We start from the raw sequence: 13,045 nt of genomic DNA, 5'->3' as shown, positions 1-13,045 counted from the left end.
ACTTTGGCCGCGTTAACACAAACTGCTACTGCCGTCACGTGCTTCCATGCAGTCTAATTCTTAAGTTCCCGTTGTCACCTTTAATTTCTCTGAGTCGGATCTTCTCGTTCTTGTTTTGAATCAGGAATCCGATAGGCCCTAGGGGTTTCTTTAGACCTTTAGACCCCAAGGAAGAAGAAGGAAGCCCCAAAGTTCTTCTCTTGGGTAAAAGGAAACACATGAGTATTTTTGCCTTTCAGAAAACAGAGGTGTCATTTTACATACTGTTAGGCCATGATCAAGGACAGCGGCAGAAAAGAAAATAGACTTTTAAGAGTTAAGCTACAGCTCACAGGATGGCACAGCCCTGGGGTCTCGCTCAGGTCAGTTTGGGGGAGTTTTGCCATCAGTATCGGATCGGATCCTTCAGCAGGATGTATTTCTGTGTGTATGTTCTTTATTCTTGCTTGAGACTTGATAAAACTTTGATCCAAGTCTTTGAAGCTTTCTTTATCTGAAGAGAATCAGGTCCTTCTGTTAATTCTCCCCCTTCTTTCTCGCCCCTGCTTTCCGCTGACGCTCATCTGAGGGGTGTGCCGGGGCCCGGGGAGACTTCCTTCCTGTCTGCTTGCGCTCTGCAGCTGGCCAGGCAGCAGACACCTCCCCTTTACCCGCTGGACTACAGCTTCGTCCCCCACCTCCCGGCCGCCCTCCCCGGAAGTGGCAAGCTCATCTTCTTGCTTCCTCTTGAATCTCTCTCGTCTGGCCTGTCCAGTCATGATGACCCTCCCTTCGAAGGATCTTCAGTATTTATCTACTTGTCACCGCTCACATGCTGGCATCCAAGCCATCAGGCTGGGAGAGACACTTGACACCGCAGACATCTTAAGTGTCCTTCCCGCCTCTTTCCCGGGCTCTGCTGCCGCCCAGCTGCCTCTGGTCTCACAGCCTCGCCCCAGCTGCCTCTGCTACCCCCCCCACCCCGAGCTCCTCTCCGCGGCCCTTCCCTTCCCAGCGCTCACTCTCCCAGGCCCACGATGCGCTTGGGGTCTTTTCTCTCCCTGGCAGACGATGAGCTCCCGAGGGCGGGTTTTCTGTCATCTCTGTCAGGGTCTCACTGAAGTTAGAGCAGGCCTGGCCCGCGGCCACTGCTCGCCGTGTCGCTCCTTCAGCCGCGTGCCTGGCACTCACCTGGCTGCAGGTATTCTGCTGAGAGACAAGGTGACCATTCAGCGACCTACGGGGCTTATTTCCGTTCCAAGTGGCACCTTTTGCCGTTGCCCTTCCTGGCTGCCATCACGAGCTGCTCAGGGCGCCTCCCTCCTATTCCTCTGTGTCCGTCTCTCTCGCCGAGCCCCGACTGGTTCTCAGAACTGACGGGAAGGATGGTCGTTTAGTTTCTAGTTCTCAGGCCTCTTGTGTCATTTTCTCAGCCAGGACGTCCCGACCTCTGTTGAGAAATCGGGGTGATGCAGGGTGTTCTGGGAGTGCCTGCGCCGAGGTCTGCATGGCCCCCTCTTTCCGCCAGAGGCCGCGGCCACTCAGCCGCTGTCCTCCTGCTGCGAGGCTTGTTAATCAGCATCTTCCGTCACGTCCCGGGATTCGGGCAGGTGCGCGTGGAGGTTCCTTCTGCCGCCACGAGCCATCATGGGCAGCAGGTCCCATGGCCCTGGGGGAATGTCTGCAGCCGTGTCTCCCCTCTGCTCCCCGCTTAGGTGGTGGTGAAGTTCATTAAGAAGGAGAAGGTTTTGGAGGATTGCTGGGTCGAGGATCCCAAACTCGGAAAAGTGACGTTAGAGATTGCGATTCTGTCCAGCGTGGAGCACGCCAACATCATCAAGGTGGAGCGCGGTTCTGGTCTCGCGGCCCCGGCGGCTCCCCGGAGGCGTCGTCCACGCGCGTCTGCAGGCATCTCGGCAGGGCCAGACCCAGCGCTGTCTCTCCCCAGGTCTTGGACGTGTTTGAGAACCAAGGGTTCTTCCAGCTGGTGATGGAGAAGCACGGCTCTGGCCTGGACCTCTTCGCGTTCATCGACCGCCACCCCAGCCTGGACGAGCCGCTGGCGAGCCACATCTTCCGGCAGGTGAGGGCGGCCCACACTCGGTTCCCCTCAGAGATGGACTTAGTCTTCGGTTTTGGATTCTATAGAGTAGGAGAGAGAGTGTGAGAATGCTTGGTCGAAGCGCAGAGTGAGGTCGGGGAGGACGGCCAAGGCCACATTCCGCCCCGGAGCGGGTGGGAGGCGGCCGTAATGTCTCAGCTTGACTTACACACATGGACTATCCACGCCAGCCTCAAAATGGGCAACAGCTGCCAGCGGGCTCGGCTGGGCCCTGTCCACCACCAGGGAGTCGTCACTCATCTGCCGTAGGGTCGCCTAGTGCCGACATGGTGACGCCGGGCGTGTGGCATCAGACAGCACTTCCGAGGCGCACGTGCAGAAGAATGTCCTGGAAGGGAGAGGCGAGCAAGTCACCTCAACCTCACGGCACTTTCTGAAGTTGGTATTTCTTCCTCCAAGCTCTAACCCCCGGAAGGCACTAGATTTCCAGCTTCTGAGCACCGCCTCCGAACTGTCAGGCGTCATTGTTCTGGCAAAAAGGATGTCCCGTCCCTCTGTCTTCCTGTGTCAGAGGATCATACAGGCGTTTGCTTAACTTCATGGCAGAGATTGGCCTCCGAGACCTTTGTGTCTGAGGTAGCAGTGGGGCCACCTGTGAGGGGCTGCTGCCTGACCGATTCTGGGGCAGCTGACACAGGCAGTCACAGTGCTCAGCACGTCGCGGTTTGCAAGAAGCACCAAAGCCCGTTGGTAAATCCGTGTGTGTGGCGAGCGCTGTCACACGTAAGCATGGACTCAGTTTTATAGAACTGCTTCGTCACCTGGACACGTGTGTGTGCGTGGTACCAGCGCTCAGTGTCTTGCCTGCTCGGTGGCGGGGTCTGGGGCCTGAGACCAGCTCTCCCAGCAGCAGGGGCACGTGGGGACCTGTGGGGAGAGTGGCTTTTTATCCAGGTTCAGGTTCTCTTGAGCCCTTTGTAGTTAATGAACCTGATGAAACTTTCCGCGTTCAGGTTAATGTGTGGTTTGTTTCCCGCCTGGACCCTGATCTGTGTGTGTGCACGTATGCGTGCGTATGAATGTCTACGTGTGTATATGCGTGCATGTGTGTGCACCTGTGTGTGCACATGCATGTCGTATATGTGTGTGGGTATAAATGTGCAGGCGTATATACACTTGCATATATGTATATGTAAATATGCATTTACTTATTAGTTTTAAGTTAATTAATTGGGCTTAATTAATCTTCTGTTCACTATTGCATCTGATTCAAAGATATTCATTTGTAAATATAAAATTGTCTCTGATAATCAAAGTGACTGACTGCATCCACGAGTCACTATGTGGATTGGTACAGTTGGTGACCAGACCGTGACTGGTGAGAAAGTTTACTCATCCACGGAAACGGAACGGAAATCCTGCTTTTATTGATCCGCCGCCGGGCGTGCGGTCTGGGCTCCCCTTCCAAGTCGGGCGAGGTCACTGGGCTTGCGGAGGTGGAGCCGTCCCGAGGGCAGGACTGTCAGTCAGTGTCGCTGGGAGTCCTGCACACTGTGGGGGACACGGCGGGCACTCAGCCTCACGTCGGAGGTCGCAGATGGCTCCTAACTGCCACACGAGCCCTGAACCGAAGGCGCCATGCGAGGCTTTCCCAGGCAGGGCCACCTCCAGCCCCCACGCAGTAAAGCGGTCCACGTGTCTCTAGCTTCTGCTCAGGCCTGTGTGTCTTTCCTGCGAGGTGGTCGTGGTGGGTGGCGTGGGGCGAGTGAGTGTCCGCCGGGAAGTTTTCACGTGTAGCAGAGACAGCGAGGACTTAAGGCTTCGTATTCACGTGCGAGATGGGAAGTGGGGGACTTACAGGTTTGCCGAGAGGGCAGATCTTGTGCTGTGTCCTCATCACAGATGATGATAATGCGGTTTTCAAAGAGTCACGCATTCACCTTGCTGGCTCGCAGGCGTCGCGTGTGCCGGCCATGGCGGGCACGGCCGCCTGGAGCCGCCTGCCTCCGGTGGGTCGGTCGGGCCTCCTGTCGCCCTCCACCGTGAGTGACAGCGCCCTTTCCTTCCGTGTCGCTCTTCCCTTCGTTCTCATCCACCCTCGTTCGAGTTGCGTGTCTCCCTTGGATCGCTTTGCGAAAAACCACTGTGGCCCCGATTTCAGCTGGTGTCGGCGGTGGGGTACCTGCGCTCGAGGGGCATCATCCACCGGGACATCAAGGACGAGAACATCGTCATCGCCGAGGACTTCACGATCAAGCTCATTGACTTCGGCTCCGCGGCCTACCTGGAGCAGGGCCGGCTGTTCTACACCTTCTGCGGGACCATTGAGTACTGCGCGCCCGAGGTCCTCATGGGGAGCCCGTACGTATGGGCGGGGCCGCCACCGGGGGTTTCAGGTGGGAAATGGCTTCCGTTCATGCCTCTGCGACGAAGACATGGAGGGATGAAGTGAGCGGCAGGCGGGCAAAGTGATACTGGTCGGGGGAGCAGGGTGACGGGTTCAGGGGTTCAGTCTATTATTTTCTCAACTTTTATGTTTGCGGTTTTATATAACAAAGTTAAGAAAAAGATAAAAGAGGTCCAAAAGATGGGACGCGTCAAATAAGTGAAGAGGATTCTTCTTTAGTTGGGTTGACTTATTTCGATGACAGGAATAATAATCTATCGCGGTAAAATATTGTTGGGCCGGCCATCCGTAGAGCAAGGAAATCAAGCCATAGAAGCAGCACTGACCCGCGGGGCCAGCACCCCCAGCTGCAGGAGCCGTCCCTGGCCCGCCCCAGCCTCCCGCTCTTGCAGGGGGAGAGAGAGGCGGGTCCCGGGAGTGTGGCCGAGTGCCATCCTTGCGGGGAAGCCTGGGAGCTGAGGCTGCCCTGGGCGGGGCCTGTGCCCCGGGACTCGGGACATCGCTGCTCCGGTGTGCTGGGGCTTGAGTGCAAACAGGTCTGTGTCCTGCTTGTCTGCATATAAAGTGTCTTTACACGTGTGACGTGGACTGTCAGGTCAGACCCGGACACCAGGCGTTTCTCTGTCCCACCTGCACGCATGTCGGTCAGTCAGGTGGAGTGAAGCTGCCCCGACAGGAGAGGTGTGGTCAGGACTGTCACAGCGTTACGTGGCCCTCACTGCCTGCTGCTGCAGCACTCTGCACTGCGCCCTCTGTGCCTGCGTCTTTCGGTCTTGTTCTCCTGTGACAGGCGCACCTGGCTAGAGCCGGACTTCAGTCCAGCGCCCTGAGTCTAGGGTGTTGGCTTGTAGCCATTGCTGTTTCCATGCCGGGCCTGAGGCTCAGAGAAATCAGCACTGGTGTGAGAAGTGACCAGGGGCTCTGATCCCCGTGTCTGCTCAAGTCCCGATTCATTTCAGAGTCAGGAATGTGGAGTCGCTGCCCACTCTTGCCCCAGCTCGCTACAGGCCAGGCTGGCCCCGTGAGCTTATGCCCGGGCTTTGGTCCACGGGCGAGTGTGGAGGGAGCGCTGGAGAAGCCCTCCCCGTCATGTCCATGGCCACCCAGAGCCACCGGACGGTGCGCGTTAGTGAGAGGGGTCTAAGGAGAGCCCTGCAGGATTTTTTAAGATATAATTTGGTCACTCTAGTGCCCCAGAGTGCCATTGGCTGCTGTCTGTCCTGTGGTGGCCATCGTGTCATCAGTGTTGGAGAGGGACTATGTGTCCTTGGGACCATGACATGTGCCTGTGGCTCGCCTGCCCTCACCCTACCCCTGTGTTTGGGCTGTGAAGCTCCCACAGGGACACGGGGCGGTGGCACTTATGTGCATTTTAGTCTCCAAGCCAGGGAAGCCCTGGGTGCTGCTCATTACCTCCTGCCCTCCCCAGGGGGCCACGCTCCCCGCTTCTCCTGGTGCCCTGCGCCGGTCTGCTCCCTCCACGGCTGGCTGGGCTGTGGACACCCTCCCCTGAGCTCCCTCCTCCATCTCGCCTGCTCTCCCCGTGGCCAAAGGTGCTCTGAGCTCTGACTCTGGACCCTGTCCTCAGGGCTCTGCTTCCCCCTCATCGTTGTTGTGGCCTTCTACACCAGGACTTGGCAAACTGTGGCAAATCTGGCTCACCACGGGTGTTTATAAATAAAGCTTTATTGGCAAACAGCTACACACATTGGCCCGCTCGTGTCTGTGGCTGCCACTGTGCTGCCATGGCAGAGAGGAGTGGCCGTGACAGAGGCTGTGTGGCCCACAGCCTAAGATGCTAAGTCTTGGGCCCTTAAAGAGCGTGCTGACCCCTGTTCTCCTGTGCTGAATTTTTCTCTTCAGCTTCCAAAGCTCGCAGTCTCTTTCTCCAGAGCAGAAACAATGCAAAAACAAAACGCGGATCTGATACCCTCGTTCTCGCTCATGTGGCCTCATCTCTCCCCTGAGGTCTGCCCTCATGACTCCTGGCCATGCTGCTGCCCTGAGCCCTCCCGTCTCCTGGTTTTCTGCCTCCTGATGTCCCTAGGCTCTCTGTGGCCCCTGGATGGCAGCGGGCTCTGTCCTGGGCCGTCTTCTCACGCACCAGTTTCTCTCGGCCACCGTTTCTAAATCTGCTATCTGGTGAAGTGCCGCTGCTTCCTAGTCCACTCCCCGAGCTCCAGGCCGCGTGACCAGCGGCCTCGAGCAGCACAGGGGCACGTGTGTGGGGACAGCCCGCCCCGCCCCGCTGGCAGCAGCTTCAACCGGATGAGTACCTGGCAGCATCGGTGCCTCTTAGGTGCCCCGTGCGCGGTGGCCAGAAGGGGGCTGTGACAACAGTGCACCTGGCGCCTTCTCCCCAGAGCTTGCTCCTCCAGCCGGTGCAGCCCCCGGGGCCCCTCCCCCCACACCTTCTCGTCACTTTCTTCTCTGTCCCTGATGCCGTTGCCTTACTTTGTCCTTGAGTATTCTCACCTGTGCCCTGAGCATCCTTCGCCTCGGCCATCTCTCCGAAGGGCCCACTGTCCTGTTCTGAAACCACTTGTGGCTCTCAGTGGCCTTGGTGAGCCGAATCCCAGTGGGGCCTGGTGCCTCGCACTCTGTCCGCTGTGCCTTCTCTCCACCTCCTCCAGGAAGCCCCCCAACACCCCCAGGGAGACACTGTGCTCTGTGCCCATGTGCCATGTGCACTGTTTCTTGCCCGTGGTTGGCATTCTGCTGCCTGAGTTCGTGTCTCAGCTGCCTGAGTACCATAGCTCTGCTTCTCCTCTCCCTCCTGGTGCATGGTGGCATCTGGCCGGCGGCGGACGTGCTGGACATTGAGAGTGTGACCAGGAGTATGGCAAGCCTCCCTGGGAGCCCCTCCCAGGTGATTGGGGCCTGGGGCTCACGTGCGGGGCTGGTCCGCCATGAATGCTTCCTTCTCCCGCGGCAGCTACAAGGGGCCGGAGCTGGAAATGTGGTCGCTGGGAGTCACGCTGTACACGCTGGTTTTCGAGGAGAACCCCTTCTGCGAGCTGGAGGAGACCATGGAGGCGGCGATAAGCCCTCCGTACCCGGTGTCGGAAGGTGAGCGTGGCTGCGGTGGCCGCTCTGCCCGCCCTGTCCCCTGACCTTTGTCCGTGCTGAGGCCACCGTCCTCTTTTCTGCCCGTTCCTCCCACTTTGATCTGAACTTGAGGATGACGTGCATGTGACTTGAAAGTACCGCGGTAACTGCATCTTTACGAGGGCCCCCCTTCAGCTCCCAGGGGCCCTCTCCTGAGACCACCTCAGTGCCTGTGAGCTTGGCCGTGGCAGTGACTGTCACTTGTGGGGATGGAGGGACTTGGCCCCCCGCAGCTCCCATGCCAGCAAGCCTAGGGGTCCCCTCAGGGCCACGGTGGTGGTTTGCCTCTGAAGGGAGGACCAGTGTGGGGCGGCGGGCGTGGGCTCCACCGAGAAGGGACGTCCTGAGTCTGGGCTGGGCCAGCTCGGGACCTGCAGCTGGAGGAGCGCGAGGGCGCTGGGACACAGGGTTCTGAGGTCCCCCCCGATGTCGACGTTTCGCGATTCCGTAGTCATCACTTACTGTCGTGAGTTGGGAGGTGACGAGATCATCACGCATCACGTCCGTGCCTGGGATTCTTCGCTTGGGTTAGAAGCCTGTGTCTCAGTCGGCTCGGCCGCCCGTGGCGGACGTCACAAACGGGGCTTGGGCGACAGTCGCTCACTCCCACAGCCTGAGGGCTGGGCGCCGCGGGCCAGGTGCTGGCGGGCTCGGTTCCTGGTGGAGCCGCCTCCTATCTCCGTGTGCCAAGGAGGTGGGGAGACGGCTTTCTGGACTCTTCGTATGAGGGCGCTGATCCTGTCACAGGCCTGCCCTCACGACCTCATCTGATCGCCCATGATGGTCCCCTCCCAAAGCCCCACCTTCCGTCACCGTCGCATAGCGCTTAGGGCTGCAGCCTGTGCATTTGAGGGTCATAGGCAGCCCACGGCGGCCCAGGAGGGGACTGGCAGGGCTTGCTGGCACTCAGGGTCCTCTGCCCCGGCAGCTCTTGCTGCACGCTGTCCCACCCACAAAGGCTGGTCCACGTGCTCCCTCACTAGGCTCTTAGGACACTTCTGGGACAGGGAGGCTCAGAGCGACCCTGAGTGAGGTAACACCCGTGTTGTTAGAGGAAGTGGGACCCAAATCCAGACTCCAGGGTGGGCCTCTTCCCAGAACTTGCGCTTCCTTCCTGTGGGGACCCATTCTGGGTCTCCTGCCAGGTGCCCCCCTCCCCTCTGCTGTCATGTGCGCCTTGTGTCACTCACGGCTCTGCACAGCCAGAGCCTCCGAGAACAGGCCGCGCTTAGGGACCTCTGCATGTCGAGTGTGTGGGGCAGGATCTCAAACTCAAGCGTTCATGTCAGAGGTGACAGACCTCTCACAGCCTTTCTCAAAGCACAGCTGGGGGCCTTGTGCACCAGAAACCCTGGGGTGCTAGTTAAAAGGGGGTTCCAGGGCTCTCTCCTGCCCAGAGGTGCCGCTGGGGGCGGACCAGCACCGTGGTTTGCAGATGTGTGCCACTTGACCCCAGCCCTGCCCACTGTCGGTCTTTCGGCCCCATGCCCAGGGTGGGCTTTTACGTCCCCAGATCTAATGAACCTCATGTCTGGGCTGCTGCAGCCTGTGCCTGAGCAGCGCACCACTTTGGAGAAGCTGGTGACAGACCCTTGGGTGACGCAGCCTGTGAACCTTGCTGACTACACCTGGGAGGAGGTGTGTCGAGTCAACAAGTCAGGTGAGAGGCGTGGACTGTGCCAAGGAGGGTGAGCAGGTCCCCCAGGCTGCCTTCTGGGTCTGGGGGGACAGAAGGCTCCATCCTCCATGCTCTCCTGGACACAAATGTCAGGGGCTGTAGCTGGCTTGTCACCTACGAAACAAATGGGGCTTGGTCCCATCCCAGAGGCCCCTGAATGCCACTGGAGTCCAGAGCTTGGCTGTGGGTGTCAGAGGCAGGTGAGTGCCCACGGGAGCCTGTGATGAGGCGGCAGCTACAGGAGGTGTCGGGGCCAAGGGTCGAGAAGTGCAGCTGGTGACGGTCTGAGTCTGGGGGCCCAGGGGCCCTGCTCTGCAGGGTGACCGGGCAGCAGCCTGTGTCTGTCGCCACCGCTCAGAGCAGGCATACCGAGTTAGTGTCGATGGCTCTGAGCGCAGAGCCCCCCGCAGCACCTCAGCAAGCCCCAGAACTCTGGGTTCCGAAGGGCCCCTCAGACACCTTTTGCTCCTAGGAACTCTCCCAGAGAGAAGCAGAGCATTTTAGGGTCCTGTGTTGTTAGCAGATGTTCCAACAACATCTTCTTTCTTCAGAAAGTGGAGTCCCATCCTCTGTGGGTCAGGAGACGGAGAGCAGCACCCCGAGTGCAGCGGCCTTGGGCCCCGGGGGACCCCCGTGACAATGGCTTCAGTCAGGAAATCGTGTTCTCAGGAATTAGGCTCGGTCCACCTTCTAAAAACGCATATGCGAGTGTGGCAAATACTAGAACAAAAGCCAGGGGTGCTCATGACTTTAAGCTTATAAAATAGACTTGGGGTTCATTTTTTCCACGATCTTGAAACAACATGGTGTTATTTCAACTGAGTGTTGAGTTTTGTGCTGTTAGAGGGCTTTAGAATTAGTAAGGATTCATCTGCCAACTAAGCGGCCAGAGTGTTTCATTAATTTATTTTCTTGGACATTTTCCAAATTAAAGCAGTTTTGTTAAGCAGTTACCCTGACTCGGGCTGTATGAGTTCTTCCACGATGCCGGGTGGGAAGCACTTCGTTTCTTTGTTTTTCTGTTTCTATGCCCCCACTCGCCACAGCTGGGGAGAGCTTTAGCCTCGAACAGTGTGGGGGGCCGGAGCTCAGGCCGAGGAGACTGGGAGCGCGTGGTGGTCTCAGGTGCGTCCCTTCTCCCCGTGCACAGCTCATCAGGGTCGGCCCGCCACCCGTCCAGGCTCTGGTTGCAGTGGGTTCTGCAGCCGGCCTGTGCTGTTCACCCCCAGTGCCCTCCCAGCGCCCCCGGATGACCTGCAGCCAGCCTGGACCCACCTCTGCCACAGCGTGGGGCACCAGCCCTGTCGCCGTCCCATTCTTGTTCAGGTGGCGGTGCCACTCCCACTCAGACGGCCCCTCCCACTCCTTCCTGGGCTCCAGAGCATCTGCCTCTGAAACAACCAGCTCAAGCGCACGCAGTCCAGCCTGTATTTTCTATCTGTGTTCGGGGGAGGGAGTGGCTAGAGGGTAAGAGGAAAACTCCCCCCTCCCCATAGCAGGAAGAAAGCAAAATTGAAGACTCCCGCCCTTTCCCCCCACGTCACCACTTTCTGCAGTTCCAAGTCTCCTCCTGGCCGGAGCCCTCGGGAAGATGCTCAGGGGCCAGGCTTCCTGCAGAATGGTCCTGCGCCAGCTTCTAGTGTGCGTTTAGGAAGCGCTCGACTGTATGATGTTTTAGGATCCTCAGATAACAGTTAAGGTTTTTCTCAACTAGGATTTCGGATTTCTCCGTCCCCATCCTTTCGAAAGTGCGAAAGTGCTGTCTCCCTGCCATCACGTGAGGGTAAAGGCAGGGTTTTTAGAAATGTATCTTTTAAAGTGTTTAGGGAAAAAGTGATGTTTACTTTTCAGAATTCAAATGAGTTTCCTTACGTTCTAAGAACTGTTTTCAAAGTGGGGAAAAAAGCCAAACGTTTATTCTTATAGTGTTTGTGATGCTTACAAAACAAAAAAGTTACAGAATGTTTTTTTCAGATAGGTGTGTAATGGGTTGATAATGCAAATTCCTCACTCTCCAAGAACAGCTCCTTCTTTATAAGAAAAAATAATTAAAACTCTTCTGACCTGATGGCACTTAGAAGGTTCGCTACTTAGAGAGTGTTCTTCCCAGAAAGACTTGGATAGAAAAGTTCTGAGTCCGACACTGACATTCTCCTGTCTGTGTGTCAGGTATGAATGCAGAGGGCGCAGATCTCATACCAAACCAAAGATGCTGTCGGCTTCGGAGCAGTCCCCGCAGCCCAGCCGCCCCTTTATTTCCCGAGCTGGATCACTGCTTGGGGTCCTTGATTCTTTCCGAGGCGTGGGGGTGGCACATGGGATTTTTCTCAGGCTTTGGGTGTAAAAGCATTAACAGTTTATTTTGAGGTGCTGACCGTTGAGTGTTTTAAGACAAAAGATTAAAAAATAACAAAAACCATTTCTTTGGTTCCACACAGATTATAGCCTTTCTTTTCGTTGGCGTGACCCTTGTGTAGAAAGGCATTTTTGGCGCCCAGCCCAGTGTCTGGCACGGAGCAGCCACTCTGTACATTGTATACATGCAAAAATCAAGTTCCTTTTCTCAGTTCAGAACCAAGTAGATAAAACAAGAAGGAATGCTTAATTCTAAGGTTTGGGGCTTACGAGCAACAGAATTTAGGCAGTTGAGAGAGCACACCGTTTTATTTTTTCCCACAATTATCGCCTTTTGGCTCTATGCCCGAATTATCACAGGTCTAAATCTGAAATTTAAGAATGAATACAACGATGAGGAGAAAATTCTGAGATGTCATGAATTAATTACAGCAGGCCAGAGGGTGGAAGAGACTAGAAAGGGGTTAATCGGTTAACAAAGGCAGGGCAAAAGCAGCACGAGACTGCTTGCCTTCCCGGCGTGTGTCAGAGTGGGGCATTCACTCCCTGGTGCCTGTTTCCCCTTCTTGGGTAGAACCCTGGGGCTGCTGCCCGCAAACACACCAAAGGAGCCAGTGCTTCTTGCTTGGGCTCTGCACCTGTCCTGGGATGGTCCCCGCCTCACCTCCCACCCCCTTTAGAGCCAATGTCAGTTCTTCGGAAACAACTCGCATCTTTCTTGCCCTACTTGATGTGTAAAAGGAGCCCTGCCAGCCCCGGGCCACAATCACGTTGCCTTCTCCAGCACTGCCGCGGTGGCGTAGCCTGCACGCCCCAGGACCTGGTCCTTTTCTGGCTGGCATGGGGCTCAGCGAACCCTATGTTTCAGAAAAGCTTTCAGCCGTGAAAGTGTTTAACAACGGATTGCACTGGAACATTACTGGCTTTCATCCCCAGAGGAAACCAGACCTCTGAGTCCGGAGGGCTCGTGTTTATAAGGGGACACGTGCTGTAGTTCTAGTTCCTGTCATTTTATTACTTGTCATAGCACTTAACTGTAAAGACCTCTGGAGTGCCCCTGGAGACTCAGACACTTCCGGAACACACCTGACTTTTGGTGCGAGTCCACAGTATTCGTCCTCACAATAAATCAAGTCTTAAACATCTTTACCTGGGACTCCAGGTAAAGATGTTTAAGACTTGTTTTCTCGGCCTCCTTGTCTCCGCCCCAACATGAACCCGCTCCGGGAAGGCTCTTGCCCTCTCCAGGGACCTGCTATGAAAGCACAGGACGTGGCGGTCCCGTTTCACCTCTGCTCTTCTGAGGGATCTTCAACCAACAGGAAGCGAACGTACAGCGAAGGCGAAGCCCCTTTGTCGCGCTAGCCGAGAATTCTGGGAAGCGGGAAAGCCCAGCAGCGCGGGCACGAAGCAGAACACAGAGTCTCGGCGCCGCCGGGCCGAGCCGGGCCGGCCC

At 57.0% G+C, this 13,045-nt stretch overlaps 1 protein-coding gene across 1 annotated transcript in view; it reads left to right on the top strand.

Moving 5' to 3' along the window:
• The window catches only part of PASK (PAS domain containing serine/threonine kinase), a 33,382-nt gene extending 23,195 nt beyond the window's left edge, over nucleotides 1–10,187 (top strand). The window contains exons 13-18 of the mRNA XM_015587833.2: nucleotides 1,695–1,820; nucleotides 1,928–2,062; nucleotides 4,203–4,402; nucleotides 7,384–7,517; nucleotides 9,070–9,216; nucleotides 9,786–10,187. Coding sequence (XP_015443319.1) covers nucleotides 1,695–1,820; nucleotides 1,928–2,062; nucleotides 4,203–4,402; nucleotides 7,384–7,517; nucleotides 9,070–9,216; nucleotides 9,786–9,871 — 828 coding nt within the window. The 3' untranslated portion in view covers nucleotides 9,872–10,187. The remainder of the gene's footprint in view (nucleotides 1–1,694; nucleotides 1,821–1,927; nucleotides 2,063–4,202; nucleotides 4,403–7,383; nucleotides 7,518–9,069; nucleotides 9,217–9,785) is intronic.
• The last annotated feature ends 2,858 nt before the right edge of the window (nucleotides 10,188–13,045 follow it).

Source organism: Pteropus alecto, unplaced genomic scaffold (assembly GCF_000325575.1).
Source record: "Pteropus alecto unplaced genomic scaffold, ASM32557v1 scaffold143, whole genome shotgun sequence".
In the NCBI taxonomy this organism is placed as follows: Eukaryota; Metazoa; Chordata; class Mammalia; order Chiroptera; family Pteropodidae; genus Pteropus; species Pteropus alecto.
The sequence above is the reverse complement of the archived record's forward strand: the minus strand, read 5'-3'. Positions and strand labels throughout refer to the sequence as shown.